General features: G+C 41.7%; 1 protein-coding gene across 1 annotated transcript in view; it reads left to right on the top strand.

Moving 5' to 3' along the window:
- The window catches only part of si:dkey-112e17.1, a 114,709-nt gene that overhangs the window by 32,554 nt on the left and 65,508 nt on the right, over positions 1–16,647 (top strand). The window contains exons 2-3 of the mRNA XM_034169603.1: positions 10,424–10,763; positions 10,887–11,391. Of these exons, the coding sequence (XP_034025494.1) occupies positions 10,424–10,763; positions 10,887–11,391 (845 nt within the window). The remainder of the gene's footprint in view (positions 1–10,423; positions 10,764–10,886; positions 11,392–16,647) is intronic.

Genomic DNA, 16,647 nt, shown 5'->3' with positions numbered 1-16,647 from the left:
TTCAGGTTATATGATCAGTTGATTTTACTGTCCATACATAACTAGGAGCCCATTTGTTTGTTTTTGTTTTTTTCTGTTTCCCTTTTTGTGACAACAAATCACAGCTTTTAGAAGACTGTGTCATACCTGGCAACGGGGTCACAAAGATAAAGGTTTCTGTGAACTCCTTACTCACAGTTGCTCTCAGACACTTCCTGGATCACTCTAATGCCGCGTTCACACCGGGCACGACCAGAGCCACCATCGCCCGGTGTGTCGCTCTGCTTTCGCTGCGAAAACTCGCCCCAGTGCGTCATCAAATAGGAGGAGCTTCCATTCCGCTCACCGGCTCCAGTTGTCAGTCAAGTTAACGTGACGGACCTTGATCACACGGAGCGAGTTGTTGTGGAAAGCTGACAAACGTCATGAGGTGTTCCCAATTCGGGGAGTATCATTATTTGCTGTGTCTGGATGATGGCCGCTTTCAGCGGTCCTTCCGCCTCTGCAGGACGCAGTTTGAGGACCTCCTGTCCCGTTCACGCGCGCACATGTAAACAATTAAAAAAAATAAATAAATAAATTCCGCTGCCTGCTGTGGGGCTGCACTTCACTCTTCCCCCAAAAACTGTCATAATTGTTTATAAACCAGTCACCATTTGTTTTATTATACATCTGTGTAGTTAATAAATAAAATAATCTTCAAGGACGATTCGTGACAAAAAAGAAAAAAACTCTGCTGCCCCTGCTGTGGTGCTGCTGCTCACTCTTCCCCCAACTCTGTCATAATTGTGAAATAAAGGACAAAAGGGACATAAGTCCTGCTGACAGGCTGGCTACCAGAGACAGGACATGTTCACATCCAACTCAAGTCAAACTCCAGACATCTCCACGTCACTACATATCCAGTCCCTGATTGGTCATTGCAGCGCGACAAGATGAAAAAGTTCATATTTTTCAACTGAGGTAGGAGGGCAACGCGACGCAATATCGCGCCACAAACGCGCTAATCACTCAAAATCGCTTCATTTGTGTCCATCACGTTGCGCTGCGTGGCTTGGCGCCACAACACGTCCTTACATAGGGATTACATGGCAACCTGTCACTAACCTGTCGCTCGCATCACGCCCGGTGTGAACGCGGCTTAATATTGATATATTCCAATATCATCATAAGAACATAGTTACCCGCTTACCGTAGCCTAGCTGTCCTCCCCGGCACTGCTCTCCACTGAAGCATTACATGTTCAGTGCCGTGGAGAGGCTGTGTTTTACAGAACGAGCCCCTCAAAATTTGAATGAGCACCTGAAAAAAACAGTGCATCATCGTTGAATAAAACTTTTTACTTGACAAGCCATAAAGGAGAGTTTCTTGAACAACATTAATTTTATTTTGCTTCATTAGAAGGGGCTGTTTTGGTCAGTGATAGTTTGAGAAACATTTTATATGCTTGTAGTTATCCTATTATCCTGCTGTTTTAGGGCCTTTTGCACAGAGTGTGCTGCACAATCATTCTGCCACATTTGCTTGTGTTCTTTGAGAAAGTGGATGCAACAACTAGGGCAGAAACGATTACTCGAATAACTCGAATAATTTGATAAAAAAAAAAAATGATCGAGGCAAATTCTGTGCCTCGAAGCTTCGTTTAAACGTTGTAGTACATATGCCAGGCCTGTGTGTGGTGCTGTAATGTCCCCAGAAAAACAACAGAAGAAGACTAGAGCATGCGCTCAGGCCGTGTAACAGCTAATAATTTAACCCTTAAAGCTACCGCTTTCCAATGCGACACACGGGTAAAATAGTCCTTTAAGAGGATGAGGCTCCACACTTCTTCTTTGTCTTTTGGCTGTTCCCGTTGGGGGTCGCCACAGTAGAACAGTTGTTTCCATCTCACCCTGTCCTCTGTATCATCCTCTGTCACACCAAACACCTGCATGTCCTCCTTCAGTGCATCCATAAACCTCCTCTTTGGCCTCCCTGTTCTCCTCCTGCCTGGTGGCTCCATCCTCAGCATCCTTTTCCCTATATACCCTGGGTCCCTCCTCTGCACATTTCCAAACCATCTCAATCTCGCCTCTCTGACTTTGTCTCCAAACCGTCCCACCCGAGCTGTCCCTGTGATATGTTCATTCCTAATCCATTCTTGTCACTCCCAAAGATAATCTCAGCATCTTCAGCTCTGCCACCTCCAGCTCTGCCTCCTGTCTTTTTGTTAGTGCCACCGTCTCTAAACCGTACAACATAGCTGGTCTCACTACTGTCTTGTAAACTTTCCCCTTCACTCTTGCTGATATTCTTCGGTCACAAATCACTCCTGCCACCTTTCTCCATCCACTCCACCCTGCCTGTACTCTCTTCTTCACCTCTTTACCACACTCTCCATTACTTTGAACAGTTGACCCCAAATATTTAAACTCATCTTTCACCACTTCTACTCCTTGTAACTGCACTATTCCACTGGGCTCCCTCCCATTCACACACATGTACTCAGTCTTGCTTCTACTGACTTTCATTCCCCTTCTCTCCAAAACATATCTCCACCTCTCCAGACTAGACTCAACTTGCTCTCTACTCTCACGACAGATCACAATGTCATCTGCAAATATCATAGTCCATGGGGACTCCTGTCTGATCTCATCCGTCAACCTGTCCATCACCACTGCAAACAAGAAAGGACTCAGAGCTGATCCTTGGTGTAATCCCACCTCCACCTTGAATGAGTCTCATTCCGACTGTGCATCTCACCGCTGTCACTATTGTTGTACATGTCCTGCACTACCCTAACATACTTCTCTGCCACTCCAGACTTCCTCATACAATACCACAGCTCTTCTCTTGGCACCCTATCATAAGCGTTTTCTAAGTCCACAAACACACAATGTAACTCTTTCTGTCCTTCTCTGTACTTCTCCAGCAGTATTCTTAGAGCAAACATTGCATCTGTAGTGCTCTTTCTTGGCATGAAACCATATTGCTGCTCACAGATCTTCACCTGTTTTCTAAGCCTAGCTTCTACTACTCTTTTCCATAACTTCATGCTGTGGCTCATCAGCTTTATGTCTCTGTAGTTACTGCAGCTCTGCACATCACCCTTGTTCTTGAAAATAGGAACAGCACACTTCGTCTCCACTCCTCAGGCATCCTCTCACTTTCCAAGATTTTATTAAACAATCTGGTTAGAAACTCTACTGCCATCTCGCCTAGACATTTCCATACCTCCATTAGAATGTCATCTGGACCAACTGCCTTTCCACTCTTCATCTTCTTCATAGCAGCCCTCACTTCTTCCTTACTAATCTCTTGTACTTCCTGGCTTACTCTCACCACATCATCCAGCCTTTTCTCTCGCTCATTTTCTTTATTCATCAGCTCTTTGAAATATTCCCTCCACCTTCTCAGCACACACTCCTCACTTGTCAGCACATTACCATGTGCGTCTTTTACCACCGTAACCTGCTGCACATCCTTTCCAGCTTTGTCCCTTTGTCTGGCCAATCAGTACAAGTCGTTTTCTCCTTCCTTACTATTCAACTTCTTGTACAGCTCGCAGTATGCCTTTTCCTTCGCTTTTGCCACTTCTCTTTTCGCCTTAAGCCACATCTCCTTGTACTCCTCTCTACTTTCTTCATCTCTCCGACTATCCCAAAACTTTTTCGCCAACCTCTTTCTCTTTATGCTTTCCTGGACCTCTTCATTCCACCACCAAGTCTCCTTGTCTTCCTTCCACTGTCCAGATGTCATACCCAGTACTGTCCTAGCTGTTTCCCTCACCACATCTGCAGTTGTCCAAAATTGCTTCCCTCCAACCAGTGCTTCTCACCTGCTCGCTAAATTTTACACAACAGTCTTCCTCCTTCAGCTTCCACCATCTGATCCTTTTGTTGAGCTCACTCTCTTCTTCTTTACCTCTAAAGTCATTCTACAAACAACCATCCTATGCTGTCTAACGACACTCTCTCCTGTCACCTTACAGTCTCTGATTTCTTTTAGCTTGCATCTCCTATAAAGAATGTAGTCCACCTGTGTGCACCTTCCTCCATTCTTATGTCAAATCAAATCAATTTCATTTATATAGCGTCAAATCACAACAAACAGTTGCCCCAAGGCGCTTCATATCGCAAGGCATAGCCATACAATAATTACAGAAAAACCCCAACTGTCAAAACGACACCCTGTGAGCAAGCACTTGGTGACAGTGGGAAGGAAAAACTCCCTTTTAACAGGAAGAAACCTCCAGCAGAACCAGGCTCAGTGAGGGGCAGTCTTCTGCTGGGACTGGTTGGGGCTGAGGGAGAGAACCAGGAAAAAGACATGCTGTGGAGGGGAGCAGAGATCAATCACTAATGATTAAATGCAGAGTGGTGCATACAGAGCAAAAAGAGAAAGAAACACTCAGTGCATCATGGGAACCCCCCAGCAGTCTAAGTCTATAGCAGCATAACTAAGGGATGGTTCAGGGTCACCTGATCCAGCCCTAACTACAACCCCTGGCAAAAATTATGGAATCACCGGCCTCAGAGGATGTTCATTCAGTTGTTTAATTTTGTAGAAAAAAAGCAGATCACAGCCATGACACAAAACTAAAGTCATTTCAAATGGCAACTTTCTGGCTTTAAGAAACACTATAAGAAATCAAGAAAAAAAAGATTGTGGCAGTCAGTAACGGTTACTTTTTTAGACCAAGCAGAGGAAAAAAATATGGAATCACTCAATTCTGAGGAAAAAAATTATGGAATCACCCTGTAAATTTTCATCCCCCAAATTAACACCTCGCTTAACCTCCAACACACGTTTAACATACTCTTCCTTTAAAATGACCCCAACACCATTTCTCTTCCTGTCCTCACCATTGTACAACAACATGTACCCACCGCCGATGCTCCTGCTCTTACTTCCCTTCCACTTGGTCTCTTTGCACACACAATATGTCTACCTTTCTCCTCTCCATCATATCAGCCAGCTCTCTCCCTTACCAGTCATACTACCAACATTCAAAGTCTCTACTCTCATTTCCACCCTTCTAGTTTTCTTCTTCTCCCACTGTTTGTGGAAACGTTCTCCTCCTCTTCGTTGTCATCTTTGCCCAGCAGTAGCCCAATTTCCACCGGCACCCTGTTGAGCAACAGCACCAGTGGCGGACGTTGTTAACCTGGGCCGCGACCGATCCGGTATGGGAATTCGATTCTTAGTCTGCATAGTTGGGTTGGCTTGTTTTACGCCGGATGCCCTTCCTGACGCAGCCCTCCTCATTTACCCGGGCTTGGGACCGGCACTCAGAATGTACTGGCTGCACACCCCATGTGGCTGAGTTGTGAGGCTCCACACTGATCATCTGAAATAGACTTACTGCGCATTTAAAGTGAAGCAGTGTGTTTGTCTATTATTAAAAAACACACTGTCTGCTCGATGTGGTGTGACTATTGACCCGTCGGCCAGGTACCCACAGTCAAAGCCGCTGCTGTTTTGCTTTTCCTGGGCAACACACAATGCTTCACAAACACGGTAACTTAAAATCAAAAAACAAAACGAACAAAAAAAAAAACAGTAACTGCGAGGCTAGCATGTTCAACCTCCTGCTGAGATGCATCTGCTGAATCGCAGAGAAACAGGGATAAAAATAAATAAATCATGTAGGGATCCAGTCTACCAACCTTAAAAAAAAAAAAAAAAAAACTCAAAATGGTTACATTTTACAAGTGATGCAGAGCTGAAGCGGCCGGCCCAACCAGAGACCCACAAACTTGCTCAGAGAGCAAGAGACAGCAGCCGGTGTGATCGAGCAGACACACAGTCTGAAATTCTTCACATTTGGATATATACACACACACCTAGTTTGAGCAAGGGAGCTTCTGCAAATTTATCTGAGGTGAGTGAGTCATCTGAAAATAAAGCTTGACGTTAATGCACCTCTGAACACTGACGTTTTATTCGATAACGTTAGCTTAGCCTTTAGGTGTAGAATCACTCAGTTGAGCTGAGTGATTTTTTTTTTTTTTTTAAATTTGTGAATTGTTTTCTATTTTTATCAATTAAATCTACACAATAGTTTTGTAATTGTTATTGCCCTGACTGCAAGAACAGTTTCAGCTTTATATAACTTCAATATTTTTATTTAAATTTTATTGCCCCGACTTCAACTTTATATTGCTTAAATTTTGAACTATCTAGTAATCAGACCTTAAAAAAATAGCACAGCACTGTTTCATGTTTATTTATATTTTAAGAAATATATTTCAAATTCCAATTTATTAATTTCTATAGCGCCAATTCGCAATGAGATCGCCTCAAGGCGCTTCACACAACACAATACCGAAAAACAGAGAAAATTGAATTTAAAAAATTTAAGAAGACAATAAAAAGACAAAACCACAAAAGAGCAGAAGAATAAAAACACATGACACAATAAAATTGACTATTTCTTCACTTGTCTCACATCTGGAACATTTCAGCATTTGCTGTGCAGAGAACCTTGCAAATACAGATGCGCTTCAAAACTTACAGTGATGGAGCTGAACACCAAAACCTGAAGGAAGAGAATCTCTCTGCTCTTCAAAATGTGAGGAAAGTGTCTCCAAAAACTTCACCAAGAGGCTGAAGCTACAGACTTGACCTTCATCTGGTTAAATGTCCTGAGGGTCCAACTCACAGGTCATCTATGCAAACTTACACCTGCCGCTACACTTCTAAATAAAACAAAGGCTCTTTAAAGAGCAACTAATTTATTTGAAAAAGCTGTTTTCTTTTATATTTTAACATTAAATGAATGAATCATTGAACGTGTCAATGAAGTCAAAGCTCAGTCAACAAGACACTTGCACAGGTAGAAGCCCCACCCCTATTGTGCATAATTTGAAAGCATTCACAATCACTGGAATAGTCATATTCATATTTTAGTAATTACTCTGTCCTGATTACAACATTAAAAGCAATTACAGTCTGAGGATGTAATTAAATCTTGAAATTGGTACATTGAAAAATGATTTCATCATGAGGTCTGTCCAGTATTGGGCACAGTTCCGCTAACCGCCAATTATCGAAGCTAAAGTTTCCATTTGGATTAGCTTTTCAGATAACTTTGAAAACCATCATCGGACCAATTATCTTCCGATGAGTTTTGGTCCGATAATTTTTAGACCGCTAACATATCTTTAGAGGCGTGGTGAACAAAGCTTTATAGTTACAAACATTTATTAAGTTTAAAATCAGCTGAGTACCTACCTGTTAAATGTTTTGTAGTAGATGTGCAGTTCTATCCTCTGTAAACGGAGGAGAGCTGGTTCCAGAAGAAACCGCTCTATCCTCTGCAGGAAAAGGAGAACTGGTCACAGAAAAGAAAAAAAGCAATTTCTTTTGACCCCATACTGATACGCTGGCAATATCACCCAAGTCATCCAGAGGCATACAGTTTTAACTTATGGTTAAAATTTTAACCAAACTAATTTCGGACAAGTTATTTAAATTAACATCACGTCTGAAGTTTTATAAAGTGAAAATATGAGATATATGTTTTAGTTTTAAAGTATTGCACTAATTGTTAAGGTTTTAGTATGGTCATGCTGTCTCCAGGTGCATTATGGGTACTGTCAGTACATTCACGACAGAAGAAATGCATTTGAGATGTCTGATCAGGCTCCACACGGACAACAGCATTAAATTCTTTGTATATTGTGCCTAAAACTGTCATAATTATATTCTCTGGGTTTATAGATATTGTTAATGTTTGTTTTATGTAAAAATGCCAGAAGAAGCCCAGGTTGCTTCTCCATTATTTTCAGTTGGAATCACTGCAATCGATTAAGATGTCTGAAACTCATTTTGCGTTTATTAAATTCCACGCATCTTAGACGTAACAGACACAGATTATCTGGAATTTTGTTTTGGCAAGTTTTCACGGTCTCTACAGGCCAGTAGTGTTCAGTGTTCATGGCAGTATGAGCGTCTAGATGCCAGTAGATGACAGTGTTGTATTTATTTTGACCGCGGTTATATGAGACTGTTGTCAAAATAACAACTTGACTTTTTTTTTTTTTTTTTTTTTTTTTTTTACAAATAAAAAAATGTAAGCACAACACACACACACCTCACATTAACATGTTGGTTTTTACATAGAATTAATGAGTCAACCAATCAGTGTTAGCGAGGCACATTTTACCCATAATCCTTTTGCCATCTGTCTGTGTTTGTTACAAAACTTCAGAATTAGTGCATTATTTAAAACTAAAAGATATGTTATATTTTAACGTTGTAAAATGACAGAATTGACATTAATGGAGTTATTCTATTGGTATTCATTTTATTTATAAATCAAAACCCTAAGTCAGCACTGCTTTATTTTCCAAGACCTCCACCTCATGGTGACGCTGTTATTGAGTAGAGAGTTGAGCTTCACTGCTCCTCTCAGCTGCTTCTCTGCTGCAAGCTATGTAGTAAACAGGTATTTCCAGCAGTGGGCAGGGGGCACAGAGACAGAAGTACTGACTCATTTTGTGGGTCTGTGGTCGCCTTTGATGCTGCCAGAAACGATAGTGGTGTTAAAACTCAAAATCAGCTTGTTAGTAGTTGCAAGTGTACTGGAGACAATACTGGAAGTTATTGGTTAGCTGTATAGCTTTCGAAAAGTTTTTGGGTGGCTTATCGGTTTAGCTTTATAAAATAACATTTTAGTTAGCTGATTATCTGTTATCGAAGCTAACTTTTTGGTTAGCTGTGCCCACCACTGGGTCTGTCACATTGAGAAATCCTAATTAACAGACACACTGTCATTGTTACATCCTGTTGTGTTTATAATAAATATATTATTATAAAGGCTTTCTAATGCAAGATACATTTATATTTATTAATGTGACTTTTTTCCTGGTTGAAATGCAGATATGAATGAATGAATCTGCCAGACTTAAAAATGTACAAATTATTTTTCATGCTATTTTGTCTAAAACTAAATATCCAAAGTTCATTAACATGTTAATCAAGAAATCATCTCATCTGAAACAATAACAATGGACAAGTTATGGTTTTAATTCACAGATGAAAATCAAAGATTTCTGAACAATCTTTTTTTGTTTATTAAAGCTATTTTAATTACAAGTTTTCTAATGCAAGATACATTTTAACTTCAACATTTACAGTAATCAGAAATCAATCTTAAAGTAAAAAAAAAAAACATTTGTAAAGATTTTCTTTAGAAAACTGCTGTGTATAAATTAGCAGTTCTAATGTTCCTCTGACACATTTCTACACCGTCTTGCATGTTTTGGCCTGATGCCTTGTTTTTATTGGACTTGTGAAGCTACGTAACAGTGCGCAGCCGTTAAAGTTGAATTGAGTTGAACATTGGCCGCGGTGAGTTTGACGTCAAGCGGCGGTGCATGCTCCCGGCAGAGCGTCATGCAAGCTGTTTTTGCACATCGTTCTGTGATGCAGCATTAGTGCAACTCTTCTCATTGCAATAATGGGTTTTAGAGTGATGCGTGGGTGTGCTCAGTGTGAAAGGCCCGTTATTCTCTGACTTCCTATGTGTGTGAAAATACTGTGCTTTGAGTGATAGAGGGTTTGGGGGTCTCTGTTTGATTTGATTTTGATGACCTCGGGGCAGGTTGGTCAGCTCTTCTTCAGTCCTGTTTGACAATTACAGCAAGACTTTGTTCTTAAAATGCATCTCAGGAATGTCTGTGACGGATGAATTTGCATCAGGAGACATGGACCAAGCTTGCCTTAGTTTTACTTTGCTGTGGTCCCATCTTCCTGTGTAGTCAAAGCTTAATGCTTTGCTTTTTAGCTCAGCACAGAGTACAAACGTTGCCTGTGGGTGTTTGATTCTTACCTGTTTGCTACGGTGGTCTGGTTCATTCCCACAGTCCAGAACTCCAGCTGACAGGAAAGCTCATAAACCTACAGGCCCCCTACAAATTTCTGGTCCTCAACTCTCTGGCTCAGCCACACATCTGCCCCCACTTCGGGCCCCCAGTTCCTCACATCTCCACACCTGGGAAGAATTACAGCCAGCATTTCTGAAGAAATGCCCTCCCCAGGCCAAGCAGGCACTATAGGTGAGGCACAGGCTTTGACATGAAGGCAAAGCAGCAGGGATCAATAGTTCAGTTTTCAAGCTGGTTTATGCCAGTGGACAATGAGACTACAAGTATTATTTGATGAGTGGCTTAGTTGGTACCACTGCTCTGGAGCATTTGGTTGCCATTAAAATGTGACTCATGTCAGAGTGATGCGTATAATGCAGGTCAACCCTCCTGCATAAACTACCTTGGAGTATCTTGAATGCTGACATAGGTGGCCCCAGGAGAACTTTGATCCATATCCTTGGTATTTTTTCTTTGTTCTTCCTGTTGGAAGTTGAACTGTGCAAGCCACATTAATTATGGAAAAACTGTGCGTGCAAGAGGAGCTGCACTACAATTTGGACATGACTAATGTAATCTTGTTCACATTACAGGTGTACTTTGACTGTGGAGCCAAAGTGGATGTAAGTGATGTCCAAGGCCTTATTCTGTCACCTGGCTTCCCTTCCAACTACTCCTCTGGGACCCACTGCGTCTGGCAGTTCTTTGTTCCTGTCAACTACCAGATTATTTTAGAGATATTTGACTTTGATGTATTTGAAAGCCAAGAGTCAACTGCGGAATATACTGCTATTGGTAATGGTGAAGAAGAAGCAAGAGGCGAAGAGATGTTTTTCAAACCTGGCAGCTTAATGGTAGAAGGAACAAAACCAACACCTGAAGGTCCTGTTAATCAAAGTGATGGGGCACAAACACAGCAGGCCTCCCAAGATGGTGAGGTCAAGGAAGTTGTGCTCCAGGAACAGTCCACAAAGATGGAGATCGCTAAAATTTCAAATTCTGCTAAAAGATCTGCAGATGCCTCCTCTAGCTTATCTTCTGCACCTTCATCCCCAGGTTTTCTCCCTGGGGTTGTGCATCCTGGACACAAGAATGCCAACTCTGTCTCTTCCTTTCACCTCAGAGAAGACCTGAATCTCAGTCCTGACACACACCAAGCTATGGAGGAGACTGCAGTTGCCTCACTACAACCCACTAATACTCCAGAAGCAAGCACCGAAGCCCAGCAGTCTGGACTGGACACTTGTCCTCATGACGTTCTCTACATCTCTGATCTCATCACTTTCTCATCCAGGTTCTGTGGATCCAACCGTCCTCCCAACAACCAGTTAGTGTTTGGCTCAAGCCATGAGATGGTGGAAGTCATCATGGAGCTTATCACCACCACCCACTGGGGCCGTGGCTTTGCTATTCTCTTCCACTACCACAATCTGACTGAGCCAGGAGGACACAAGCACGTCTTCACTGCCACAACCAACAAGGTTGGCTCACTGCTGGCTGCTGTGAGTGGAGCTGCCATCTTGACTATGATACTTACAAGTGCCGTCTGCATAGTTTTCAGGTAAGTACTGTGTAGTAACTCCATTTAGAAAAGAAGAGTGAGAGATAATTATTTCATGTAAGTATAGTATTTGCTGAAACAAACATACCTACAGATGATGCCTTCCTTGACATTCATTGAGTAAAATGTATTGCTCCACTTCCTTATTACACTGAAAAAGAACCAACTTAAAATGTTGTAATTGGTAACATCTCAAGGAATTAAGTTGTTTGTAAGTTAGAGTTGATCGAACTTATTAACTTCTCTTTGGGCTGTTAACTATTCTCTTCTTTCAGTATGGATGTACAGATCTGAACCTTAAAGTTTGGAAAAAGCATGTTGTACCATGTGTTATCGGTTTATGAACCATCTGTGTAACAATCAGTGGTGGGCACAGCTAACCTATAAGTTGGCTTTGATAATTTCTAATTAGGGCTGCATGATACATAGTTTGTGCATCGCTATAGTGACGTGCACATGTGCAATAGCTACATCATCAGGAGTCATGATGTGGTGTAATTAAATTAAGCAAGCATATTTGATAAGGGTAAAAAGCCGCTTTCATTTTTCGTGACTAACCAACTAACCAACAAAAGTTCTCCCTCGCTGCGCTGCACGCATCAGTCACGTTCTCAGATGAAGGGTGGGAGCAGGCGGCTACATTCTAACTTGTCTTTTTTTCAGTGGACGAAAACAGTACTTTTTGAAAACTGGTCACAGAGTGGATAAGTCAAAAATGCTGGATTCGCATCTCCGTGTATTTCTGAAATATCATAGTAGTGCCTCTGTAATTTCAGCCACTCATTAATAATGACGTGTTGTTGAGAAGACAGGTGGCTGTGGTGAATGCTGATCATGAATGAATGGAGCGCTGTGATGTCATTAAAATAACTGCAGAAAGGACTTTCAGCTCTTAAAATGTTTTTTGGTGTTGGTGGTGGTGGGTTCCTTCAGCTCAGGCTAAGAAACATACCTGGAACACTAAGATAAGGAATTGAAGTATTTCCAAAGGGAGTCTTCTGTGGATACGTTTTTCGCAGGCTGTGATGATGAATGGGATAAAACGGATCAGAGTAAAATACATTTACTCAGTTTGCTGCTTTGAAACAGTCTGCTGTTACTTTGATTCGCTCCTTACACTGCTTATGTGCATGCTCCCGTTGTCTGGTTTGTTTTTTGTGGATGTGTTACAGCGCCACGTACAAGCCTGACATATGTACTAAAACATTTAAAGTTTATTTGTGTGGACAGAGATACTATTATATAAAGTTAGCTTTGCCCCCCCACCTCAGAAAACTGACCAAAGAACTGAAAATTTAGTCGAGGTTCCCTAAATGGCTGAGTATGCCAAGATCGAATGATAAAGATGTATATAGATAATTAAATAAACAAATGAAATTAAATGTAGTTTATGTTAAACATACTTTATTTACAGTACAGAAAGTATTACACATATAATAAGAAATAAAAATACACATGGAAAATTTGAATGGAATAAATTCAGTCTGGTTGAACTTCCTGCTCAGTCTTTGTGCGAGGCCACTTTTGCTTATTGGATTTCTGAGAAGAGTGGATACCTTTGGTATTGAAAATCAAATCTCAAATGGCACCCCAAACCAGACTCTCCTGAGAAAGTTCACAACTCTGGTTTAAGATTTCTGCCATAATGAAAGCTAATCTGTCGGCAAATAGTCACGGTCTTGTTATGTTGACTCAGCTGGAAGTGCCAATCCCTGATGTGGTGAACCTCGGTGATTAGATGGGTTTGGTTGTAACTTTGCGGTTTCCTTGATGTGTAGTGTTCTCACTCTAGACGGCAGGGCGTTTAAGGTGCAGCACCTGGCATCAGTCCCAGTGCACAAAAACAGAGGGTGAATGAAAGGGAGAGGGTGGAGAACGGAAGTAAAACTTGATGTGTGTCACAGAGTGCATTGTTTGGCACAAGATCCCAACAAGAAACCGTGCACGATCTGTTTTTGTGTATTTTGAGAACCTAAGTGGAGGGGATGAGTTTGGCTGTAGTATCGTCTGTTTTGACTGTTTCACCAAGCTGTATCAAAGAGTTTAAAGGGAGAGTTCCCCCACTGAATTGGTGAATAAAATGAGCATCTATACCATAGGCGTCCAACTGATTCCCGAAAGGGCAGAATGAAGGTGCAGCTTTTCTTTGTAACCACCAACTCCAGCAGGTGATTTCATTGATGAACTCATCCCATCTGCTCCAAGTGATGTTAATCACTTTGACACCTTCTTCTTTGTCTTTTGGCTGTTCTAGTTAGGGGTTGCCACAGCAGATCAGTTGCTTCCATCTCACCCTGTCCTCTGTATCTTCCTCTGTCACACCAACCACCTGTATGTCCTCCCTCAGCACATCCATGAACCTGCTCTTTGGCCTCCCTCTTCTCCTCCTGCCTGGTGGCTCCATCCTCAGCATCCTTCTCCCTATATACCCTGGGTCCCTCCTCTGCACATGTCCAAACCATCTCAATCTCACCTCTCTGACTTTGTCTCCAAACCGTCCCACCTGAGCTGTCCCTCTGATATGTTCATTCCTAATCGTGTCCATTCTTGTCACTCCCAAAGAGAATCTCAACATCTTCAGCTCTGCCACCTCCAGCTCTGCTTCCTGTCTTTTTGTTAGTGCCACCCTTCTACTCCTTGTAACTGCACTATTCCACTGGGCTACTCCCATATCATCATGCTGTCCCACTGTTTGTGGAAATGTTCTCCTCCTCTTCTTCGTCGTCTTCGCCCAGCAGTAGTCCAATTTCCACCGGCACCCTGTTGGGCAACAGCACCGGTGGCGGACGTTGTTAACCCGGGCGCGACCGATCCGGTATGGGAATTCGATTCTTAGTCTGCATAGTTGGGTTGGCTTGTTTTACTCCGGATGCCCTTCCTGACGCAACCCTCCTCATTTATCCGGGCTTGGGACCGGCACTCAGAATGTACTGACTGCACACCCCATGTGGCTGAGTTAATCACTTTGACACCTATGATCTATAAATAAATGGACTGCATTTATATAGCGCTTTTCCATCTGCATCAGATGCTCAAAGCGCGTTACACACTAATGCCCCGATGTCAGGGTGCTGCCATACAAGGTACTCGCTACACACCGGGAGCAACTAGGGCATTAAGGACCTTGCCCAAAGGCCCTTCGTGATTTTCTATTCAGACTGGCATTTGACCCACACACACCCATATACCCCGGCTCAGTGAGTATACAAAGTAAAAATGTACATAATTGAAACTACATGACCCGACCCTCAGTCAGGTACGACCTGCATATCAGTGAGATATGAAAGAAACGGCTGCCATTTATGATAGAACTAGTCACTATTACCCCTCAAAGTGTATTAGATTTTTTTTTTCTTTTTTTTAATAGATAGAGTGAGGGTTGGGGAGACTTGCACAGCAGAAGAATAAGTTGTCTGGCCAGTAGATATAATATGAAAAACTAACGTTTGTAAAGAAGTGAACTGATCTGGGGACCCAAAAATGCAATTAATGGACAAGGCTGCAAGTCAGTTCCCAGTATAGTAGAAAGAATGCAAAAATAACTTGACCAAAAATTTTGTAACCAGGAGCAGAGGAAAAAAAAATGTGTGCCAATGTGAGTTTAAGTTTTTTTATCCTCAATTCAATTTATACAGTTTTATATAGCGCCAAATCACAAGAGTCGCCTCAAAACGCTTCACACAAAAGAATAAAAACAAAAAAAACAAAATAAAATGAATTAAAAGATGGAAAAAAGCACAGTAAAAGAGTTTTAAAAAATAAATAAAAAGCATAGTAACATAATATAGCAATACGCTAGCCCATGGGTTAAAGTTCTCCATCACCACGACGGATTTCCACCATTTAACCACACATACGCATGTGCACGTGGTGTCATGCGTGTTTTGTGGCCGAAATATAGTCTCACTGTCAAAGCAACATCCCATTCTGCGCTAATCAAAGCAGCAGCAATGTCAGCGTGGCCTGCGGAGGAAGGGACTGTGTGAATTTTCACTCCTCTCCGCTCTGTTTACTGCTTGCCATGAGCCACGGTCCTTCTCCTCCCTGTCTTCGTGGGAATATTGGCAGACCTTCCCCAAGTAGAGCGAGGCGTGGCTTTGATTTGAACCAATGAAGCATTGATCCGACTCACTGTTTCGATGGTTTCGCTTTATCTTAATTTTCCCCCGCTAAAACCCTAAAGAGCATATGTCTGAGTAATATTTACCTTTTTTATATTAAACCGACCTGTTATGGTCTTCTAAAACAGTTGATGTATTTTATAACTTAACGGGACTGATGCTAACGTGTTAGCATGTCTATGGCGTTTTCAATGTTAAAGTTAGCATTAAGTTGTTCGCATCTCAGCACAGTTTGTGTGCATGTTTTCTGTATAATAAATAATTAATGGCTTAGTGTTTTTTGTCGTAAAAGAGTCAAATGTATTACAAATTGTAATTTTTTTTATTTATTTTTATTTATATAGTAATAATAATAATACCAACAACAACAAAAGTAATAACTAATATTGCTACAATACAATTTTAGAGAAACAGACAGAAAGAACCTGATAAAACAAAACACAACAGAAAAGGTAAAACCAAGTAACAATGACCATAAATAAATAACTGTTAACTGTGAACACCTAGTGACTCTTAAACCTCCACTTCATCCCTGTTTTATTTAAGTTTAATGACAATTTGTTTCGGTCAAACCACATCTAAGGGCCCTATCCCACTGGCGTTTAGGAGGATTTGCATATGGATTGCGCACAAAATTGGCTCATATTCGCTTAACATCCGCAATATGTGTGAAACATGCTTGTATGAGTCGGCCGACACCCGCACACGTCCGCAATTATCCGCAGAGGCACGTTTTTCCACTGCCAGGATTTTTGAGCTGCACAAAATTTTGGCTGCGGATGACATACTCAATACATACATATACATACTCAAGCTATGCACTGTATATTCGCCGTCATCTGCTGATATCCACAACTGACAGGGATTTGCAGTTTGGCAGCGGACTGGGACAGTGTGTAAAACGGATATTTTGCGCCCATCATGTCCACATCACGAGCTAAAATAAGTTGTAGCGACTGCATACAGACTGGAAACGAATAAAGTGTTTTTATTACGTCAGCTTTGCATCTGATTTGCGGTGGATGCAAATCAGATGCGCTGTGTTCACAGCTGGACGCCGTTCTTTGTTCTACCAGCTGCCACGCACTCTGCGCTGGATGCTACCTATATAAAATAATTATTTTGTTATTATTTT

The sequence above is a fragment of the Thalassophryne amazonica genome, chromosome 5 (assembly GCF_902500255.1).
Source record: "Thalassophryne amazonica chromosome 5, fThaAma1.1, whole genome shotgun sequence".
NCBI lineage: Eukaryota > Metazoa > Chordata > Actinopteri > Batrachoidiformes > Batrachoididae > Thalassophryne > Thalassophryne amazonica.
Note: the sequence above shows the minus strand (reverse complement) of the source record. Positions and strands in the feature narration are given on the sequence as shown.